General features: G+C 43.5%; 1 protein-coding gene and 1 long non-coding RNA gene across 30 annotated transcripts in view; one reads left to right on the forward strand and one right to left on the reverse strand.

The window, feature by feature from the left end:
• The window catches only part of LOC140702729 (uncharacterized), a 91,987-nt gene that overhangs the window by 51,532 nt on the left and 21,397 nt on the right, over window positions 1-19,058 (forward strand). Inside the window, exons 4-5 of the long non-coding RNA XR_013539222.1 lie at window positions 8,918-13,373; window positions 16,698-16,767. This is a non-coding gene — a long non-coding RNA (uncharacterized LOC140702729). The remainder of the gene's footprint in view (window positions 1-8,917; window positions 13,374-16,697; window positions 16,768-19,058) is intronic.
• The window catches only part of FBRSL1 (fibrosin like 1), a 724,755-nt gene that overhangs the window by 16,604 nt on the left and 689,093 nt on the right, over window positions 1-19,058 (reverse strand). For 6 of the 29 annotated variants that reach the window (XM_072983645.2, XM_072983642.2, XM_072983651.2 and 3 more), the window contains 7 exons: window positions 13,617-13,843; window positions 10,854-10,904; window positions 7,034-7,129; window positions 2,041-2,112; window positions 1,781-1,810; window positions 768-839; window positions 363-446 (listed from right to left, as the gene is read on the reverse strand). In XM_072983645.2, coding sequence (XP_072839746.2) covers window positions 363-446; window positions 768-839; window positions 1,781-1,810; window positions 2,041-2,112; window positions 7,034-7,129; window positions 10,854-10,904; window positions 13,617-13,843 — 632 coding nt within the window. Of the gene's footprint in view, window positions 1-362; window positions 447-767; window positions 840-1,780; window positions 1,811-2,040; window positions 2,113-7,033; window positions 7,130-10,853; window positions 10,905-13,616; window positions 13,844-14,015; window positions 14,177-19,058 lie in introns of all 29 variants that reach the window. The other 23 variants (XM_078381700.1, XM_078381706.1, XM_078381701.1 and 20 more) reach the window with 10 other exon arrangements.

Raw genomic sequence — 19,058 nt, forward strand, 5'->3', positions numbered from 1 at the left:
CTCCTACTGGTTTCGCCAACACTCCACCAAATAGTCATGCATGTCTATGGCTCTCATTGCTTTCCTTAATCTACAAAGTCTGCTCTAGCTAGCAACCTTTGGGTCTCTTCCTGTGGAAATTTAACAGTAAGATGAGGAGGAGAAATGGGATCACTCAAAACCTAAGTGGCGAGAAGATTCTGGACTCTTCCAAGTACAGAATGCTTAGGGCTTTAGTCGAAGGGCGTCAACACAGGGAACCCCCTACGTCTACCATTCTTACCTCTCCGGTTCCACCGTCCCCCTCCATCCCACCCATCCACACAAGACCGCAGAAGAAAACCCCCGAGCACCTCTGACACAAGGACTGTCATTCTACTCGCCTGCTCTATGTTTTGTAAAATGTCCTTCACCGTACCGCTCATTTCACTCTGAACAGGATAACACTCCATATTCCACAGGAGGTACTAGTGCAGAAGGGAAATGATATTAAACACGCGTGCTTCGTACACCCCCACCTTCCCCACAAACCTCCCAGCTTTTCTTCTGATCTTCTCCTTTGGGCTCGTTTTTGCTACCAGGCTGCCCTGCCCCCACCAGACAAGCACAACCATTTATAGCTCTAAGATAGATGTTAAAAGACAGAAAGGCTTAATTAATTCCACACCTTACAAATGAAAGCAACACTGCGAGATGCTACTTCTTTTGTTAAACAGGGGAAGTAGTAGTGGGAATATAGTCTGTAAGCCAAAAAGCTCCTCATCTCTTGAATTAATTCATTTATTTACCTTTATCTTCTGCTGGTGGTGGTAGATCTGCCATGCAATCTGAACGTGGACAGCACACCATTTGCCAGGCTTCTGCAATCGAAGGAATTTAAAAATGGAGGTTTAATTTTTTAAATACCAGCCTTCTACCATCAAAAACTATCTTTGTTGAAAAACGATTTGGCTCACAAAATGAGACTACAACCATTCACGTAAGTGGATACTGAAATAAGATGACTTATCTACATCATATAGAAATATATAATAAAAAAAATTATAAAAAGGATAACAATACTTTCTCCATGCAACAGAAAGACCATCAATTCTCTACGACCCAGCTCTGTCACAAGCTTTAAGGTGTGAACCCTACACAGGATGCCATATTTTGTAGAGGCGTGATGGGGGTTAGCAAGAAACAGGACCTTTTCAGTCGCTCTCCTGCTGCGGAATATCTGCCTCAATACTTGCTTTCTTTAGTTAAACATGCCAACATTTTATTGTGCTGTGCCTTTGACCATAAGTATGAAAGGCTGATCCTGCTACCAAGGCTTTGAAAGCTGCATTGTTTGGGATGTCACTGATTTTATTGTTTTTAAAGGGACTGCAAATTAAGGGATGGAAAAGGGTAATATTGATGTGGGGTGAATAACTAAGAATTCTGCTACATCAGGCTGAAGGTCAGTCAGATGTCTCTGAGAGACTCATAAAGAGAGCATAAAGGCAATATTCTTGTTCTGCTTTTGTTCACCAGGATCTGACATAAAATGGTGTACTGCCATTAAATGTGGAGTGTCCATAGAGCTACCAATATACCCGTTTTATGTTAGATTTTGGAGCAAGAATACTGTACCCATGTTCCTTTTGGGACTGCTGAGTTTCACTTGTTATCCCAAAGTGATGTTTTTGGTGGGTAATTGGGGGTGGGTGTGGCTTCTATTTCAGAGTATTAAAAATACAAAGTAATGTACATTTTCATATCTACACAGTTTGCACTATAATAGAAAGTTTAAAGATCCCTCACAAATTTTACTTACTCGTACTGGAGCCCGATAAGGATCAGATACCTAAAGAAAAATATGAGGAAAAATTGTAAGTTTTCCCTGAACGCTGTCCCATACAAAAGAAAATCAAGGAATGTTATTTAAAAAGAAGCACATTTAGTAAGAAGCGGGAAGAGAGTTACTTTCCCATACAGGAGAGTATGAAAAGTGAGATACCTCACCACAAATAAAGGAAATGTGACAAAATGTGAAGCAAGAGAGAGAGAGCAGGGGACGCTCTCCGGTGTACCTACCCCTGGGGTCTTCTGAAGAAGAGTGTGGTGTACTGCACCGGGTCGACTGGCAACATCAATTGGATTTGAAGTCTAAAAGGAAAAACAGAAGTGTCTGTGATGCTGCGATGCAACAATAACAACCTGTGCTCTCACGTGACAATATATCCCAGTTTAAAGTTAATGGCAGCGGGAGGCACTGCTGTTGTAAAGTCACATTATTGTATTGGCAGTAAAGGAAAGGTTCCCCGCAACGAGACGAATTGCTGAGGTCAGTGGCAAAGTAGCGAACAGACTCTATTCTGACGCCACTAAGAAGAGACGGATCCCCTCCCTGGCCTCAACTGGGCACAGAGGCTTTATCTTGAGAATCCCAGCTTCTAATTGTAAAAGCTTCCAGTCCTCATGACTATAGAGAGAGAGAGACAGTGGCTTGTAAATGTGGTGAGCCAATGGAAGCAGATCTTTCCATATATGAAGGCAAAGGCTGCTTGCACATGGTGGTGCATGGATCGGCTTCTTCCAAAGAACACAGGAGGGCAAAAGGGGGTTCAGGGATAAGGATGGATGCTGCCTTGCTGACCCCTGAATGCAAACTGAAACTCTTTGGTTAACCCAAGGAAGTCAAGAAAGGAATGGAGCCTGCCATTCAAGATGGGGGAAGGAGCCCTGGCACTATTCCATTCACATTGCCCTTTGCTGATCCTTTCCACGGAAGCTAACCTGACTAGTATATTCCCCTGTCTCAACCCTGTGTATGTGGCAAAAGCTACATCACAAGCTTCTCAGGTTTGTGGACATAACTGCCAATGTACACCGTTTTACAAATTTGTGCCTGCAGATCTGTTTTTGTGGGGGAGGGGAGTAGAAGGAAGCTAATTTTGGGAAGTATACAATCGGACATCACACCAAAGTGCTTTTTTGCCTGTAGTGCAATTCTGTGGCTTAATTAGCTCAATGGTTAACCAAAGCCCTAGGCTATATATCCACCTGGTCCTCCCATTCTACACCGCTTACAGCAAGCAGCCTGTTTTAAATTGCTGAAGGGGACGGGCTTGGAGCCATTGATTGGTCTTTTTCCTTCCCATGGTGATGCACCTGTTGTCCCCCAAAGATGAGTGCAGAAAGTTTAGCTAATTCCCTAGCTAGGCATTTTAACCCATGGTGCGGGCCAAACGACTGTCAGATCTCAAACAGGAACAACCTGTAAAATGTGCTTCTGCAGTTAAGGTAGAACAGGTCAAAAGGGTTGTTTTGGAGTGAAAGAATAAAAAAAAAAAGGTGGGGGTGGACGAAAGAACTCTTGAGTCGTGTGTGTAAAGATCTCCCCTCCCCAATTTCTCTGTGAGCAGAAGGGCTGTCAAGACCCTTTTGCAAACTGATGGGTCGGGAGGCAAAAGTAACAGCTATGATGCATTTTAAGGTCACATCACATTAATAGTGTGAGTGATGGAGTGCCCTTTGGTCCCCCTGTCCCCCTGAAGACAGATGGAAAGGCTTCCTTTGGCAAAGTAAATTGAATACTTTTGACCTTTTCAAGTTCCTAGCTCATGAGAGACGGCCTTGGGGAAAGTAGCCGAGAAGTTTGCCGTCAGGTTGGATTCATGCGGCGGGGATTTACATACGAGGCCTCCGGGAAGTGACATGAGAAGCGGGGAGGGAAACAAAAACAAACTCTCTGGCTTCTCAGGGCAGGGAGGACAGCATTCATTATGCCACGCTCAGCCTCCGCAGGCGTCTGTCATGATGATCTAGGGCCTAAGTGGCAGCGTCCGCTTGGGAGGAAGAGGGAGGTTCGAGAAGAAAAAAGGTTAGGCTGATTTGTGCAGGGGCTTTTGCCCTGCTCCAAAGAGGTGGTTTTTCTTTTCTCTAAAGAGAGGAATCTTCATTGAAGCAACCTATATATAATTTAGGAGCAGTTCAGCCAAAGATGGCAAGATGACAGAACGAATATTGGGGCACGGCTAATAAAACATTGGCCATTTTGGTAGTATGCTGCTTCTGCATACAGTGTGTGGAGGCAGTCAAAAGGACACCGGCCATTTCTCCATTGACCATATAGTTGTTTTGGCATTCACAAACTGACATGACCACTCTAACAAGGATTCAGACTGGATTAAGTCAAAGAAATTGTTTCATGGGTGCCTAAAAGTCTGTGTGGCTACAGTCCTTGATCAAAGGTCTAGGGCTAAGAGACCACAGCATTATCTTAAGGTATTTTCATTCAGCTAGGCATCCCTTGGTTGGCTTGGTGGGTCAGTATGGATTTGCAGGGGCCAAAAACATATCTGGTTAGAAACGAGTCCTAAATTAAGACTTGGAAACTGATCCCACCTCGGATATTGGTGGGTTCCTGTTCTGGCCAGCCTGGCAGTGGAATGACGGGGATAGCAATCTTGCACAAGCTGCTGTCCTCACCTTTGGGACTGAGTGGGAAACGTGGCTGACAAAAGGCCGCTGCATTTGAGACCTCAATGGGCAAGCAAAGAGGGAAGGAGGTTATACCAGCTTCCTGAGGAAGCTAGCACCTGGCAGAGCACAGCAAGGAGGGTAGTGGGCTTAGATCTGGAAGACCCACGCATACATCTCTCTTCAACTGTGACATCCACTGTATGGCTTTGGGCCAGTTGCTAACTTTCAGGACTCACAGGATGGCTCTGAGGATAAAATAGAGGAGAAGGTGGGACCGATTTCTGTCCTGAGTTCCTTGGAAGAAAAGTGAGAAACACTAAATGAAAAGAAGGGTAGATCCTTAGTAAAGGCAACCCTGAAAAGGAGACAGGAATATACAAGGGTTGAACATCCGGTCATGGGAGTCCAGAAGCATTAATATTGCTGGAGGGTTCCAGCTGAATCCAGTGCAGCATTCACACACTGGAAACGACTGTTTCCATACAGATATTACAACTTGGAGGGCGGCCGCATGGTTACTTCCTGCATAATGTGCTCTCTCTCTCTCTCTAAGAATATACACTCAATCCCATCATTTGGGAACAAATGCGAGTTAATTTTTAACAGCTCAGCCAGTAATTGTTGGTGGATTGCTCTCCATTCCTTTCTTCTGTTTAAAATATAAAGTTAATTTTTACAATTTAAGAAGTCTGTAAATGTGGAAAAGGAATTTGAAACCTGGCATCCTAGAGGGAACGAACTCAAAAGCAAACAAAACACAAAACATGTTTTCCTCCTGGAAACAGCAAGCTGGCTCTTCTGTATCCAAGCGGCTACCGATACGCAACTCTGTACGCCCCTCTCTTAATCCAGCCCCCTTCTGTACGCTTGCTAGATTTGTTGGGCTGCTTCCCAGTTCCAGAACAGGATGGAGGAGGGGGAAGACAGGAATCCCTCGGTAGTAACTCTGGACAGCCCATGTAGAATTCTATGTTGCTTTTTCCACACAACAGAGTATTAAATTCAGAAGATGTCCATTTTGAGAATAGTCCCTCTTTCAGAAACAAATGTCATCTCACGTTAGCTAAACATTCTCCGGATCATGTTTCTATGAACTATCATGTTTGCAAATTGTGACGGGATTTGTGTTTCTCTAAGAGACAACTGGAATGTGAGCTTATAGGTCATGTATAGCAATCTGATTAAGCCTATGGCTTGGTTTTCTCTCTCTCTCTCTCTCCCCCCCCCCCCTTTTAAATCTTCAAGCTGCATTTCCACCAAACAGGGCTGGCTTCATTATTTCTCTCCGCTTTCCTATATGAGGCTTGTTACACGGTGGCAGGAGACGAGCTAATTGCAAACAGAGGCTGCAGCTTATCTTATTGGTTTTACAGATGGTGTCTTTCTGCTGGTCAGTTTCATTGCAGCGATCTCTTTGATGGCTCGTTTGCGGGTGGCTGCAGTTTCAAGGCCCTTCAGCAAATGCAGCATATCTTTATCTAGTAGCGTGCGGTGGGAGAAGTGACACACTCAGGGTCACCCATCACCTGCAAAGCCTATGCACATTACTTTTGCCCTGTGGACCTGGACACACACACACACAGACACACAGACACAGGGCCTAGTTTTTCTTCTGTATATACTTCCATCAGGAAAAAAGAGCAGGCATGCGGTAGCGATTATAAGCGAACTATCTGTTACTGGGAAAACAAAGTGCGGCTACCCTGCATCTTTCTGGCTATTGTCTAGTGAAGGAACTGTATAATGGGGTATCATCAGCACATTTCCATACCACCGTTTTAATTCGTTGGCTGCTGCTTTCTTTTAGAGTTGAAGAATTGCTGTACTAGAACAGACCACCTAGTCCAGCATCCTGCTTGCTTCTCACATTAGTTAAGGAGAAACCAATGGGAAGCCCCCCCAAAAGTTAAGGACATACCAATGGGAAGCCCGCAAAGAGGACATGCTGTTCCTTAGCAAGTTGTATAAAGGGTGCATTACTAGTAAGCCTTGGGTCATGGGCTCCTGTGTGTTCCCCACACTGCCCCCATAATATCTAGGTAGGCCATTTGGAAATACAGTGGTGCCTCACAAGACAAATGCATCACAGGACAAAAAATTTGCAAGACAAATGTTCCTGTGGCTGTGCTTCACAAGACGAATGTTTTCCGTTTTTTGTTCCTGCCTCATGTTTGCTGATTTTTAAATGTTTTTCTATGATGTTTAAAAAGTTAAAGGTTTTTTGACTGGATTTTTAAAAATCATCTGCATAATATGTATGGCTTTAAAGAGCACTTAATAAACCCTTTGGAAAACAAATTTGACTTTGTTCTGGCTTTTTTTGCCCAGAGGAATGCATTAATTAGATTTCAATGCATTCCTATGGGAAAACACATTTCAGAAGACGAATTTTTCGCAAGACGACATTAACCGTGGAACGAATTAAATTCATCTTGCGAGGCACCACTGTACTGCCCTAAAAAGGATCTCCTGTTTGTTCAAGAAAGGTGTGTGTCTCTTTGTATCCCATGTGAACACTGCAGTGAAATATTCTAATCATCCTTCTTTCCAAGGAAGACCAAGAACGAAGCCCATGGGCAATGCAACCATAATAAATTTGTACCTTCGGCTGAAATGCTCCCTGTAGTGACCCGAAGGGACCTGAGTGTGGAAGCATGGGCGGCATTCCAGGCATTGCTGGAGGGTAGCTTGGAAAGAACTAGGAGAGAAGAAGGGAAAAAAGGTGCTTACATCTTACATTACAGAGACATAATAGATGTGTGAAACAAGTTGGCCCAACTCATTATTGGGTTTTTTTTAGTGCCTCAGAATTCTAAAGTCAATTTTGATTTTTTAAAAAATAATGTAACATAAATAACAGTTCCCCTATTCTTCAGAGGTTTTCTGATGACTTTTGAGAGCTCATTTGTAGTTCCTAATTCTGCGTTCTGTAGACAGAATTCTGCGTTCCTAATTCTGTTGTGTTATTTCAGAAGGATAAGATTACTTAAAAGAATAATCCATTTTCAATCATGCAGATGTGCAAATATTTTGTCTGGGTTACCTAATCTCCATGGCCTGCTATTTTGTCTCAAATGCCACTGGCCAAGATCCCATCCGGGTAATTATGTGCACAAGGCCAATCACGTAAGCCATTTGTCCCTCTCTCCTGCAGCCCATCCCACAAGCCCACCAGAGTTGCTGGGAGAGCATGCTGCAATGGCAAGATGTAAACGTAGGGTTACTTCATCTGATGTTACAAATTTCTGGCCATTATATTGTTGGCCTTTTATTGCTCTTGTAAACAGCAGTCTGCTGCTATTGGAGGTTTAATTTTTTTTAAAAAAATTACTCAGTGTATTAACTACCTTCGACAAGAAAGCAAATGTAACCCACATGGTAGAAGACATGACAGAACACATTTTGATCTTCCTGTAGGGTGATTTAAAAAATTTCTTTAGAATAAGACTCACTGGTTCTTCTTACTGCAGTAGCATAAAATGATGCTATAAGGACAACACGGCAGGGCCACTGTTCTGGGGACAGCCAATCTTGGCAGATGCAGAACAAAGAGTACAGTATCTCCTTAATTCTGCTTTAGAGAGTCAATAGGACTCCACATCCTAAGTCTACTACCCTGGATACTGGGAGCAAAGCGATTCGACTCCAGTCTGGCTTATTCACCTATCTTTGCGTGGATCCTCCAAAAATCTTAACAGCTGACTTGGATGTTTTCACAAAAGGAAGCTGAGATTCTCAGAGTGCATCTGTGATCACTGTTCAGGAGTTACAAACGGCAGAGATATGCTTATGCACCTCATTATATAGGAGCAACCTTTCTGTAATGGTTTTGTCCAGTAATGATTCCACTTGGCCCGAGCAAGGCATCACTATCACTGTAATAATGGCAGGTCAGAGCTCTCCTTTCTAGATATCTTTCTCAGATGGGTTGCTAGTTCTCAAGGAAAAAGTTTCACATACTTTCCTACTGGGGGAAAAACAACAACCAACTGGTGATACATTTCTATTGAAGTAATAGGTCCGTATCATAATTGGAATCCTTTTGACATGAATGAAATGGTTCCATTTTTTACTAGAGGGGGGAAATTAGCCACTACCATCATTCCTAATTCTGCTGCTCCAGGCCGCCTGCAAAACATGCCAGTTTAGCAAGTGTGAGAGCAGGCGGCTTGGCATCTTTAATCTTTATCTGCCTCCCAGTTACAAGGTAATTACCACAGTTGCCAGCCATGAAGTCCACTATTATCAGCACAAGCTTTTAATTTTCCACAGTCTGCAGTCCCAGAATGCTGCTTCTGATGCCGCAGCTGATAAAAATGGAACAGCAAAAGCCGTGGAAAAGCACTAACGTGTACCAACAGAGACACACCACTAGAGCGACGCTGAGCTGACTTGAATCCTGACACTCCTTTCTTAGAATAAAGGCCTGAAAGCTTCTATATTTGTGTGCTGATTGATTTTTTGGGGGGGTCTTAAACATTTTCAGGCCACCTTTTGAGGTGAGGTCTTGAAAGATGGCTTCTTACAGAAGAATGTAAAATCGTAACAAAAGCAAAACAACATAGAAGAGAGCAGAAGATGACTCAAGAACAAAACAACAGCACAGCAACATCTGACACTGCACAGGAATATTAATGGATCCATTAATGGCCACAAAATATATATTTTAAAAGGCTCTTCAAAACAAACAAGTCTTTAATGCCAGTTTGGAAGCTTACGATGTTGGTATCACGCAAGAACGAGTACAAAAGTTCTCTACGTGTGGGGGAATGGCTCATTAACGTGCATTCTTTCTTATGCCCACATTTCGTACACTCTGGGCAGATCAGCAGAGCCTTCAGAAATTACATTAATGCATGGATGGACACCTGCGGTTCAAGTAGCCTTGCGTAGTGTGTTAAAGATGAAAAAAGGTGAGATTGAAATGGTACACCAATATTGTACCAGTTACATACATTGCCAATGATTTTCCCTTTCCATTTCAATCTCACTGTTTCCATCTTTTAACACACTTGACCCTTCTTTCCCAGAAGGGCAACTGGACCACACCACTGAGCTGCAGAGGCCTGAGCACATTCACAAATATGTGGCTCCACAGGGTGTAAGCGGCCTCTGCTTCTGACTGGTAAAACTGTTATCGGGGTTCAGATGTGAGCGATTTCATCTGTAATGTGTACAGAAAATGGGCACAGCCAGGTCCAGAGGGTTCCAGCTGTTCTGTGCCAGAGCTTAGAAAAGTTAGCCTTTTGCATTGTAGCTCCCAGGATGCCGTGTGGGCTGGGGAATTCTGGGAACGGTAGTCCATATAAATGACATTCCAAGCACTGCCAGGGCTACTCAAAGGATGCCCTTCACCAACTGAAGACTGCAATTATAGATGCAATTATAACATCTCTGCGCCACTTCTGCTACCTGAAAATATGCTCAGTGGTGTGTTCTTACCCGGCTTTTAATTGTTTGCTATAAACCTTCAGTTACTGGGACTCTAGTCCTAAGACCCAACTGTTTTACTGCCCTCAGGAATTCTGAATAACACACATCTCTGTGATTCAGCAGGGGACATATGGAAGAGTGATCTCAATCCCCTCCTCTGGCCAAGGAGAGATCAGGGCTTTGGCAAGACCACTAGCTAAACTTGCCAGTGAAATCTCACTAGGCCATCTGGATTTATTGCTCTCCAGGTCTAATTTTTTAAAAAAGAGACATGCCATTACTGCTGGTGCACCTCTGACACTCGTATGACAACAGCTGTTTGGTTCATTTATAAATGCTTTATAGATACTTCTATGGTTGATTATCAATGGGATGCTTTCAATATAGTTTTTAAAAGAGTGCTATATTTTGGTCTACAGCACTTCTCAGCTTGTGAGAAGAATCTGAAAATGATTTATCACAATGTCAGGAACACTGAAGTTGTATTTCCATGCAACTGTCTTTTATTGCGGGTGAATATGGCAGTTGGGCACATTTACGATATGGACCGGATTCACCAGTTAAAGAAGCAATATGTTTTACAAGAGATTATGCTAGATTAGCTGAAATCCTGTTGCTTAAAGTATTAATTTGCAACTAGAAGAGGCCCAGTGGAAACGTGGTGAGTCAACTCCTCCATAAGTTCCATTAAGTCAGTGGGCCTACTCTAGTTGTAACTTACTATGCTAAGCAACAAGATTTTAGCCACAGATGATGTATTAGAAAGAACTATCACCTGGAATTTCACAAATGCCTAAACTCATTAGCTACTGTTCTCATACTAGAGATCTGGATAAAGTCAAAAGGAGTGAATTTTACAGTCAATAGAACAAACTCCACAGAGACATAGCTAAAACATGCAGCAGCAACACACACATACGGAAAATATCATCAAGTGCAAAGACATAAAAGATCCTGCCTTAAAAGCCAGAACCCACAAAAGCACTCACGTTGGAATGTCGAAAATAAGGGTTATCCAGTTTGGGAGCGTACTTGTCGAACTGAAAGGAGAACAGAAAGAAGACAAAAGGTGAGTTTGTTCTTCTGCAACATTTGAATGAAGTCAAAGGCATATGTTTATGGCATAGGGAACAATATAGCTAGTTTTTGTTCTGTTCTGTTCTCTAAACTTAGAACCCCAATGAACTCTTCACCCATCCCTGTGCTCTCAAGCCTAGATTTATTTATTTTTTGGCAGTGTGATGCAGCAAAAGCCTAGTCATTCAGCAGGTATTGCTACCATCCCTATTGTCTCCCAAGAAACCGACCAACAGCCCAATTAATTTCCCAAGGTGAAGACTCTGCCTCTCTCCTCTTTGAGCTTAAGAAGAACATCTAGATCCTGCCCAACCGTAAGGTCATGGAGGCACTCATTTTTAATCTTTACGTCTTTATTCTTGTAATCTGTCTCTGTGGCAAGCCTGTGAGGGAGGTCACTATTATTTCCCTTCCAACAGCTCAGGAGGCATCTGTCTGATTTGTCCCAAGGCCATCTGGTGAATCCATCACTGATTTTAATCCAGGCCCAAGACGGGATACACTTCATTGCTCCAGTCTGAATGCTTTATAGCCCACATAATCTCTCACCGCCACTCCCCCTCATCTCATTTTTGTTAGACAACCCTTGCGTAATTTGGTCACTTCACCTCCTTGAAAAGAGACATAATAAAAGTTAACACAAGGTTGCTGTAAGAACTCAACATCCACCTTGTTCTTTGCTCCAATATTTCACCCTCTTGCAATCTATTTTTGAGCGCAATGCATCAGACCTGTACTTCCGTGACTATTCTTACCACACCTTTTGAAGAATGGATGCAATCCAGCCTGGAGTAATAGGGGAATGTGTTGAGAGAGGACACTGGATGGTGAGCAATGACCCCTCTAAAATGCCACTCGTTCAGCAAGCCAGCTGTTGTTGTGCGCTCTCCTCCACACAGGAGAGCAGATTTGCAATTGTGTTAATTACAGTTATTACTGGAGTCATGTACCCTCCAGTGTAAATACCATAAATTACTAAAACACATGCAGCTGGCGGTTTCAACACCACCCGTTCTGGCAACAGGATTAATAAACTCATTTAGTGGAATATAAGAAGATGTGAACGCAAACATGACAAAAGAGGGTGCGGCAAAAGCTGTTTTGGGTGTTCGGCCTGACACCAACTAGGTAGGGGAGGTTTTTCAGGAGATCAGATATCAGGATTCTTAAGCAACGTTGCCAGGACTTCAAGGAGAAGTTTTGACACGGCTTTACCCAGAAGGGGAAAAATGAGAGGAAGGTATTTGCACCACGTTCAGGCACCTGGGGAGGGACGTGGGGTGGCAGAAATGGCTCTCATTGTTCTGCAGTTAAGAGGATTATAGAAATGAACAAAAAAACGGCAGGAAAGAAAAAGCAAGAAATGGCGTTTCCCATGAGTCTGCCCCAAAATGCTGTTTTGGAACATTGGTTCCTCGGCTAGAAGAGGAAGGGGGAGGGGAAATAAAGTACAAAGTGTTCCTTAGGAAAAGGGCAAAGTTGAATCCTGGTTTACGCAATGTATGGAAAACAAACACTGCCTTGCTTGAAAAAAAAAACCTTGTGGAAGAATTGCACTAGAGAAGAAATAAGTCAAACCACTATAAAACCTGAAAAAGTAGGCCTAAAGAAGCAGACTTTTGTTACTGTGTACATTTTGGTTTCTTTGTTTCCGCTGCTGTTTTGCAGGAAACGGGCCCTCTGAATACTTGAGTACTGCATTCTAGCTTTTCAGTTAGAGTTTCATACCCTGGCGGATGGTGTTGTGCCCAAGCAGGAGAGGTTTACTAGCTGGTTCATCTGGGCAGTGATGTTAAAACAATCTGAATGTGTGCTGGTGAAAGTCACTGCTTATGTCTTAAGCAAATGCTAAACTTTACAACATGGTGGATTCTGGAGACACAAGACATCCCGTTCTCGTTCAGTTGACTGCCTAAATCACATGTGAAGTTCAAGACATCAGAGGTGGGTGGTTACCCCCCAACATGGTAATGCAGCAAGAATATTTAAGCCAAGCAGCACAGGGAAATTAGTATAGCAAACTGTGGCCAAACAAAATCTCTTTGTCAAAGTAACTTCTGTGTCTCTCTCCCTTGTATTTGACATCACCTAAATGCAACTTTTAGCCACCTCCTGCCCTCTTACTTGCCACACTGTGGTTCTTTACAGTAACATGACTGCACCCCAATCCTTCCAGCCAATGAAATGCATGCATGTGTAGCAGCTGCTTCTCATGTTAAATTTTTATAGACACAGGAATACTGAGGAATCACTTTATGAGGTCTTCAGAAAGATGGAAGTGTGCTCTCTTTCCGGTCCCTAGGTCAAGGAACCATTATGATAAGTGCCTAGACTGCCAACATGACCCATTCATTCTAGAAACACCTCTGAGGGAACGAGGAGGAAGTCTTCAAAAACCATTGAGAAGAAGTAGCAGGTTGGAAGAGCAAGCGGTGAGTAGATTTGTATTTTTACGAATTCCTAAGGCAGTTGACATCTCAAAACACCAGTGTACACACCTCTACCAAGAACTATTTTGAAAAGGCACAACTCACACTATAACAGTTGTAAGTTTAGAACAGGAAGTCACACTTAAGAGGAAGAGGGATGGCTTTGAGTGTCTATCCAGAAGAGAGCTGGTGGTGGAAGGACTTTTTAAAAAATTTTAAGCCAGCGGACTTTCTACTTATCCTCACATTTTGAGAGGGGGTACGCACCAGGGGAGGTGCGGAGGGCGGCATCTGGGGCAGGCCGGATGGAAAAGGTGTGAATGTGTGCTGGTGGGTGTGTTGGTGCTGGTGGGTGTGTTGGTGCTGGTGGAACTCCGCCCTGAGCAGCGGCACCGGGCCGAGAGAGGCGGCCGCCCGGTCCGAACTCTGAACCAAAAACCGGTTGTCCAGCTCTTGCCTGAGCACCTCGTGATCTAGAAGAGGGGAGAAAGATGGGGGACGGGGTGGGGTGGGGTGGGAGAGGAGGAGGAAGAGGAGGAGGAGGAGGAGGAGGAAGAGGAGAAGGGTGGGGGAGAAAAAGACACAAGGGCACAACAGCCTGTGAGTTTCACAAAGACATAGAAGTAAAAGAGTCAAGATATTCACCTGGCATTCCCTGTTTCTGCAGGTCATGCTGTGGTGGTTTTCTACGTGAGGACTCATTGGTGGAGGTAAGAGAGATGCCTGTGACAAAGTACCAATCAGAATCCCCGAATGAGGCTGGCAATACATGATTGGTTGGTTGAATGATATCAACAGGCTGGTATCTAAAGACAAGAAAGAACACCATGAGTCATCACAGCAGAAAACATACGGGGGCTTATTAACAAACTCTCCCATGGCCCCAACCCTGACCCTCCTCCCAGCCCAAGAAACGGGGACATTTGGGGGTTAGGAGAAAGCAACATATCCAACCGCCCTTTCCTTCCTTCCTTCTTTCCATCCCACAACACTTCTGAAAATAACGGAAGAATCTATCTATCTATCTATCTATCTATCTATCTATCTATCTATCTATCTATCTATCTATCTCTCTATACACACATAATATACATTATTTTATAAAAACACACACATATATGACATGTTCCCTGCATGTTTACAAGATCTGTATAGCATGGAAGAAAACCAAATACATGTCCATCTGCAGTGCCTACAGTTCTCCTGCAATGGATTAGCGGGCTGGGAGAATTTTTGAGCCAAAAACAAAAACAAAAGTTTAAAAAATGAAACTGAAATATAAACACATTTATATGTTTTAAAAATATGACTTGTATTTATTTATTTAATTGCTTTCCACCCCACCCTTCAAGCAGCTTCCCAGGGCATCTTGCAAGAAATTAAACATTGCTGTAAAGATACTGAAACAAAACTTTGAAGCACTTTCCCAGATAATAGGTTTAAAATGCAGTTTTCTTCAGAGTCAAGAAGCTGAAAATCCAGTTATCAGTTGAACTAATAATGCATAACTAATTTTATATGAAGTCAGTTTTAAGAATATTGCAAAGCTCTCCCCTGGTTAATAGTAAAATTCTACATTGGTGTAGGCAGCTGGGTAAATGATCCAGTTTCCTGTAGCTTTCTCGGAGCCAGCACAATAGCAGGATGCCACGATGTGGCAATTCTGTTCACAGTTGAGTTACTCCAGGTGAAAAGACAGGTATTAATTCCACAGCTAACATACTTCATAAGCCGTTTGGAGATCTGCAAGTCACATTCAAAAATTGCTGATCTTTAAGGCCGTTAATGGCCTTGCTTTTAATTGTTCGCACTTATGTCAAAAACCTATTTTAACACTCTGGAAGCAGAAATCGGAATCTCTCCTAAGGATTAAATACATTGCAAAATTATCAATAAAAATGATCACTTATAGCTAGGGGAGGATTGTTCATATTTTCTTAGCTGTCACAATAGTACCTACAGTAACATGGAAATGCATTCCAAAATACAAACAAGTGCAGTCTATCTGTGTTTTGGAAGATTCAGATGGAAACAACATGACATTGGCTAACTAATTCAATTGCCTCCATTTCTGAAATATCAGGGGTAAAACCCCAAATAGAAGGAGCTACATGTGTGCCTGTTTATCTGTATAGCCTATCTCCATAAGAGCAACAGTACAGAAAGAGCCATGGCCAGCATTGATAAACAGAGGAAGCCATTTCTGCACTTGTTTACTCATGCCTTTGGAAAATACAGTGGTGCCTTGCTAGACGATGATAATCTGTTCCACTGAAATCGCTGTTTAGCGAAATCGTCTAGCGAAAAGCATTTCCCCATTGGAATGCACTGAAACCTGTTTAATGCGTTCCAATGGGGAAGAATCGTCGTTGTCTAGTGAAGATCAGCCATAGGAAAGCCGCTTTGCAAACCACCGATCAGCTGTTTAAATCGCTGTCTTGCAAAGCTTAGGTCCCGAAAACACCCATTTTGCGAGCATGGAGGGAGCTGTCAAAATCATTCTCTAGCAAAAATTGGTTTGCAAAGCAGGGACCAAACATTGTCAGCGAAATTCCCCCATAGGAATCACTGTTTTGCGAATCGCTATAGCGATTGCAAAAAGTCAATGTCTAGCGAAAAAACTGTCATGTGGGGTAACTGTCTAGCGAGGCACCGCTGTAACCCATTAAATCCTTCTCTACCCCTTCCTTCATATTCTCTTATTTCCATGGTCTACTTCCTCAGTGTAAGAAACAGTGGCCACAGAGTTCAGATTCTTCCTAGGAAAAAAAGCACCCCTTCTATTTACTGGTGGGCGAAGGATCTCAAGGGAGAAGATACAGAGGGTCCAACTTAGAACACAGATTCAGAACAGTTCAGAAATTCAGAATTTGGATATTTACTGCTGCCTTGCTTTTTATCTCCCGTCTAGGAAAAAGAGGAGTCTAGAGTAAGCTCAGGGGTTGTTAGGGTAAAGCCACACCATTCTTGCAAATATAGTCTGAGAACAGTATTGTACCCCAGACTCCTTTGTCTTTCCTAAGGCCCAGAGCTACGGATGGCTCGTCTTGGTTGTGTGTTTTTTTCTGAAAAGCAAACCTGACACAACGCATAATCCTTTACGGTTCAGAGAACTTTCAGCTCCTATTACTTTCAACACAATTAAAATAATTTGAAGGATTAGGTTTGCACGGTCTGTGGAAGGCCAAAAGAAGAAGAAGAAGAAGAAAAGTGTGCTGCTGGGTGAAGGGGACACCACTGTCTTTAAAAAGGAAAGCTTATAGCTATAGGGCAGTAATGATATACTTATGGTTTGCTGTAAATACCATTTAAATTTTTGCTTCAAAGCCTCCTGGATCAGCTGCTGCTTGCCACAAAGGGAGGCCCCTCCAGGATTACTTGGAGCTAATAGCAGACAGTGAGCATTGCTTATCACATGATATACGATCCTTTTAGAAGAAGAAAACCCCAAACTCTCAAATCATCTACTGCCAATAAGCCCAGCAATTTCCAAATGAGCTGGACTCTATGCTGGATAATGGCAGCTGTGTGCACTGGGCTGGTGCAGGCTGCCTTAGCCTCTTTTCTCCAGGAGCGGCCCCCTACGCAAACCAAGTTCACTTGAAGTAACAAAGCTCAATTGAGGTGAAAAGCATGGGGTGGAGGGGAGACCAGCCATGGTTAGTAAGACCCGTTCCCCCCTCCAGCCTCTGTTGTGTTTATCTGGAGTATTTTTATATTCCTAGGAGGAAAGCAATAAAGCATGTTTTTTATTTGCATTATAGGGAGCAGATCTGGTACAAGTTTTACTCTACACATATTACTACTACTACTATTACTAAATTCTTAATTCAGTTTTGGATGGCTGGGGAAATCTGATTTGATTTAAGCAACAGGATACTTCTGTTGGTATCAAGATAATCCACTTTGTGTTTCTCGGGGGGGGAGGCAAGGGGGGTGGGGGAGAAGCGAAGAGCCAGGGATTTAAAAGTTGGCAGCTGCTAAGTTACTCAGTATCTCCTTTCTTTCGAAGTCTTGAAGCCACCCTGATGGAACTGCAGCTGGCTCCAAATTTCAGGATGACACTGAAGCTTCACCAGTGCCGTTAAGAGAAGAAAAAACGCAAGTGCGGGCCAGGCCCACAAAAGCAGCAACTGCTGGGGAGAGATTCTAACAGGACGGCCAAATGGCGGGGAGGCCAAACCAGTTTCTGTCTTCTATTTGCGCCCACGTGGGGAGGACGAAGATCCAGCAGGATGGCTTCAAGTCTTTTAAAGAAATGAGATACCGAGTAATTTGGCAGTACAACTAGCTGTATTATTCATAAACATGCATAGAACTGAATGCATCTCTTCATGAAGAACTTGGAAAAGCAGTTGTTCCCTGCTGCTGGTGCAGTGGCCGACTGCTGCTATGGACTACCTCTCCCTCTTTACCATGTAGAGGAACAGTCTGCATCCACAATGAAGATTCTCCATTAAATCACAGAACTGCCGTGGTGTGCACACTGAGGCTTCAGACAGCTTTGGCATGTGGCCATTTCTGGAAGCGAAAGCCAAATGTCGAGGGGAGAGTAACACAATATTTAATGCTAGAGCCGTTTGGAGTCTTTAAACGGCTGCATGCACAGGACGCTACTGTAGACGGGAGCATGGTGCATCCATCTATCCCAGTGTATTCTGCTCTGACTGGCTGCAGCTTTCCGGGGTCTCAGGCACAGAACGTTGCCATATCTTGCTACCAGACTCCTGACTGAGAGGAAGACACACAGCTCTGTGCCAAAGCACATGCTTTGTGTCCTTTTGAGTGGCAGGACCTGGGCTCACTTGCACGAAAAGCTTATAACTCTGCTACTGAACTTTAAGCCTCTCCAAACACATTATCATCTTTCTTTTCAGAGACAGGTCTACTTTATTACCTTTGTCTCACAGATGGTCTAAAGCTTAGAGAGGAAGACATAACTAAAGCAAAGAAGGGCGTTCATGGCAGAGATTATAACTGAACTAGTGACTCACTCATCATCCCTGTACCAGATGCTGGAGACACTTGTCTTGGCTTGAACTGGAGATGTCCAGACTTGAAGCTGCAATCTGATCTAGTAAACCCCTGGGGAATGCAGGAGCTCACAGTCTTTATTCCACATTAGAAGTGGGCAACACTATCCAGATGAGGAATTGCACTGAACTGCTTTCACCTTTTCTGCCCCAGATTTCCTAGATTCCGCCTGCCCCCCCCCAACACCTCCTTTAAAACTTTTAGATCAGTACTGTTTCTATCATGGCAGAAAGCCACTGAAGGGAGACATGTGGTGCTGGCATGGAAGAGAATGGAGGTATGCACCATTTCCCATAAAAACAGAAGGGAATGGAAGCGTGAAACATACAGCCAGCCATGACATGAATATCATGGATTTAAAGTATCTGTAGGCATCACCCCTTCCACTGCATACCTCAAATCGCTATCCTAAACTGGACAATCTTTAGGACCAGATCTGTGCATGACCCCCATGGCCTGGCTCAGACTCATGATATAGGCCCAATTCAGGAATCACATGAAACCATGGTTTGTTTATCATGGTTTGTTTATCACTGGAGTTAAGAACCTGGTATCCTGGTCATGAGCTTCCAGGTATTCAGCAGGCAGAACATACTTTGGAGCTGCCTCTACACTTTGATCTTCCACCTGCTCAACTGTCAGCCTCCCGAGGGT

Source organism: Pogona vitticeps, chromosome 14 (assembly GCF_051106095.1).
Source record: "Pogona vitticeps strain Pit_001003342236 chromosome 14, PviZW2.1, whole genome shotgun sequence".
NCBI lineage: Eukaryota > Metazoa > Chordata > Lepidosauria > Squamata > Agamidae > Pogona > Pogona vitticeps.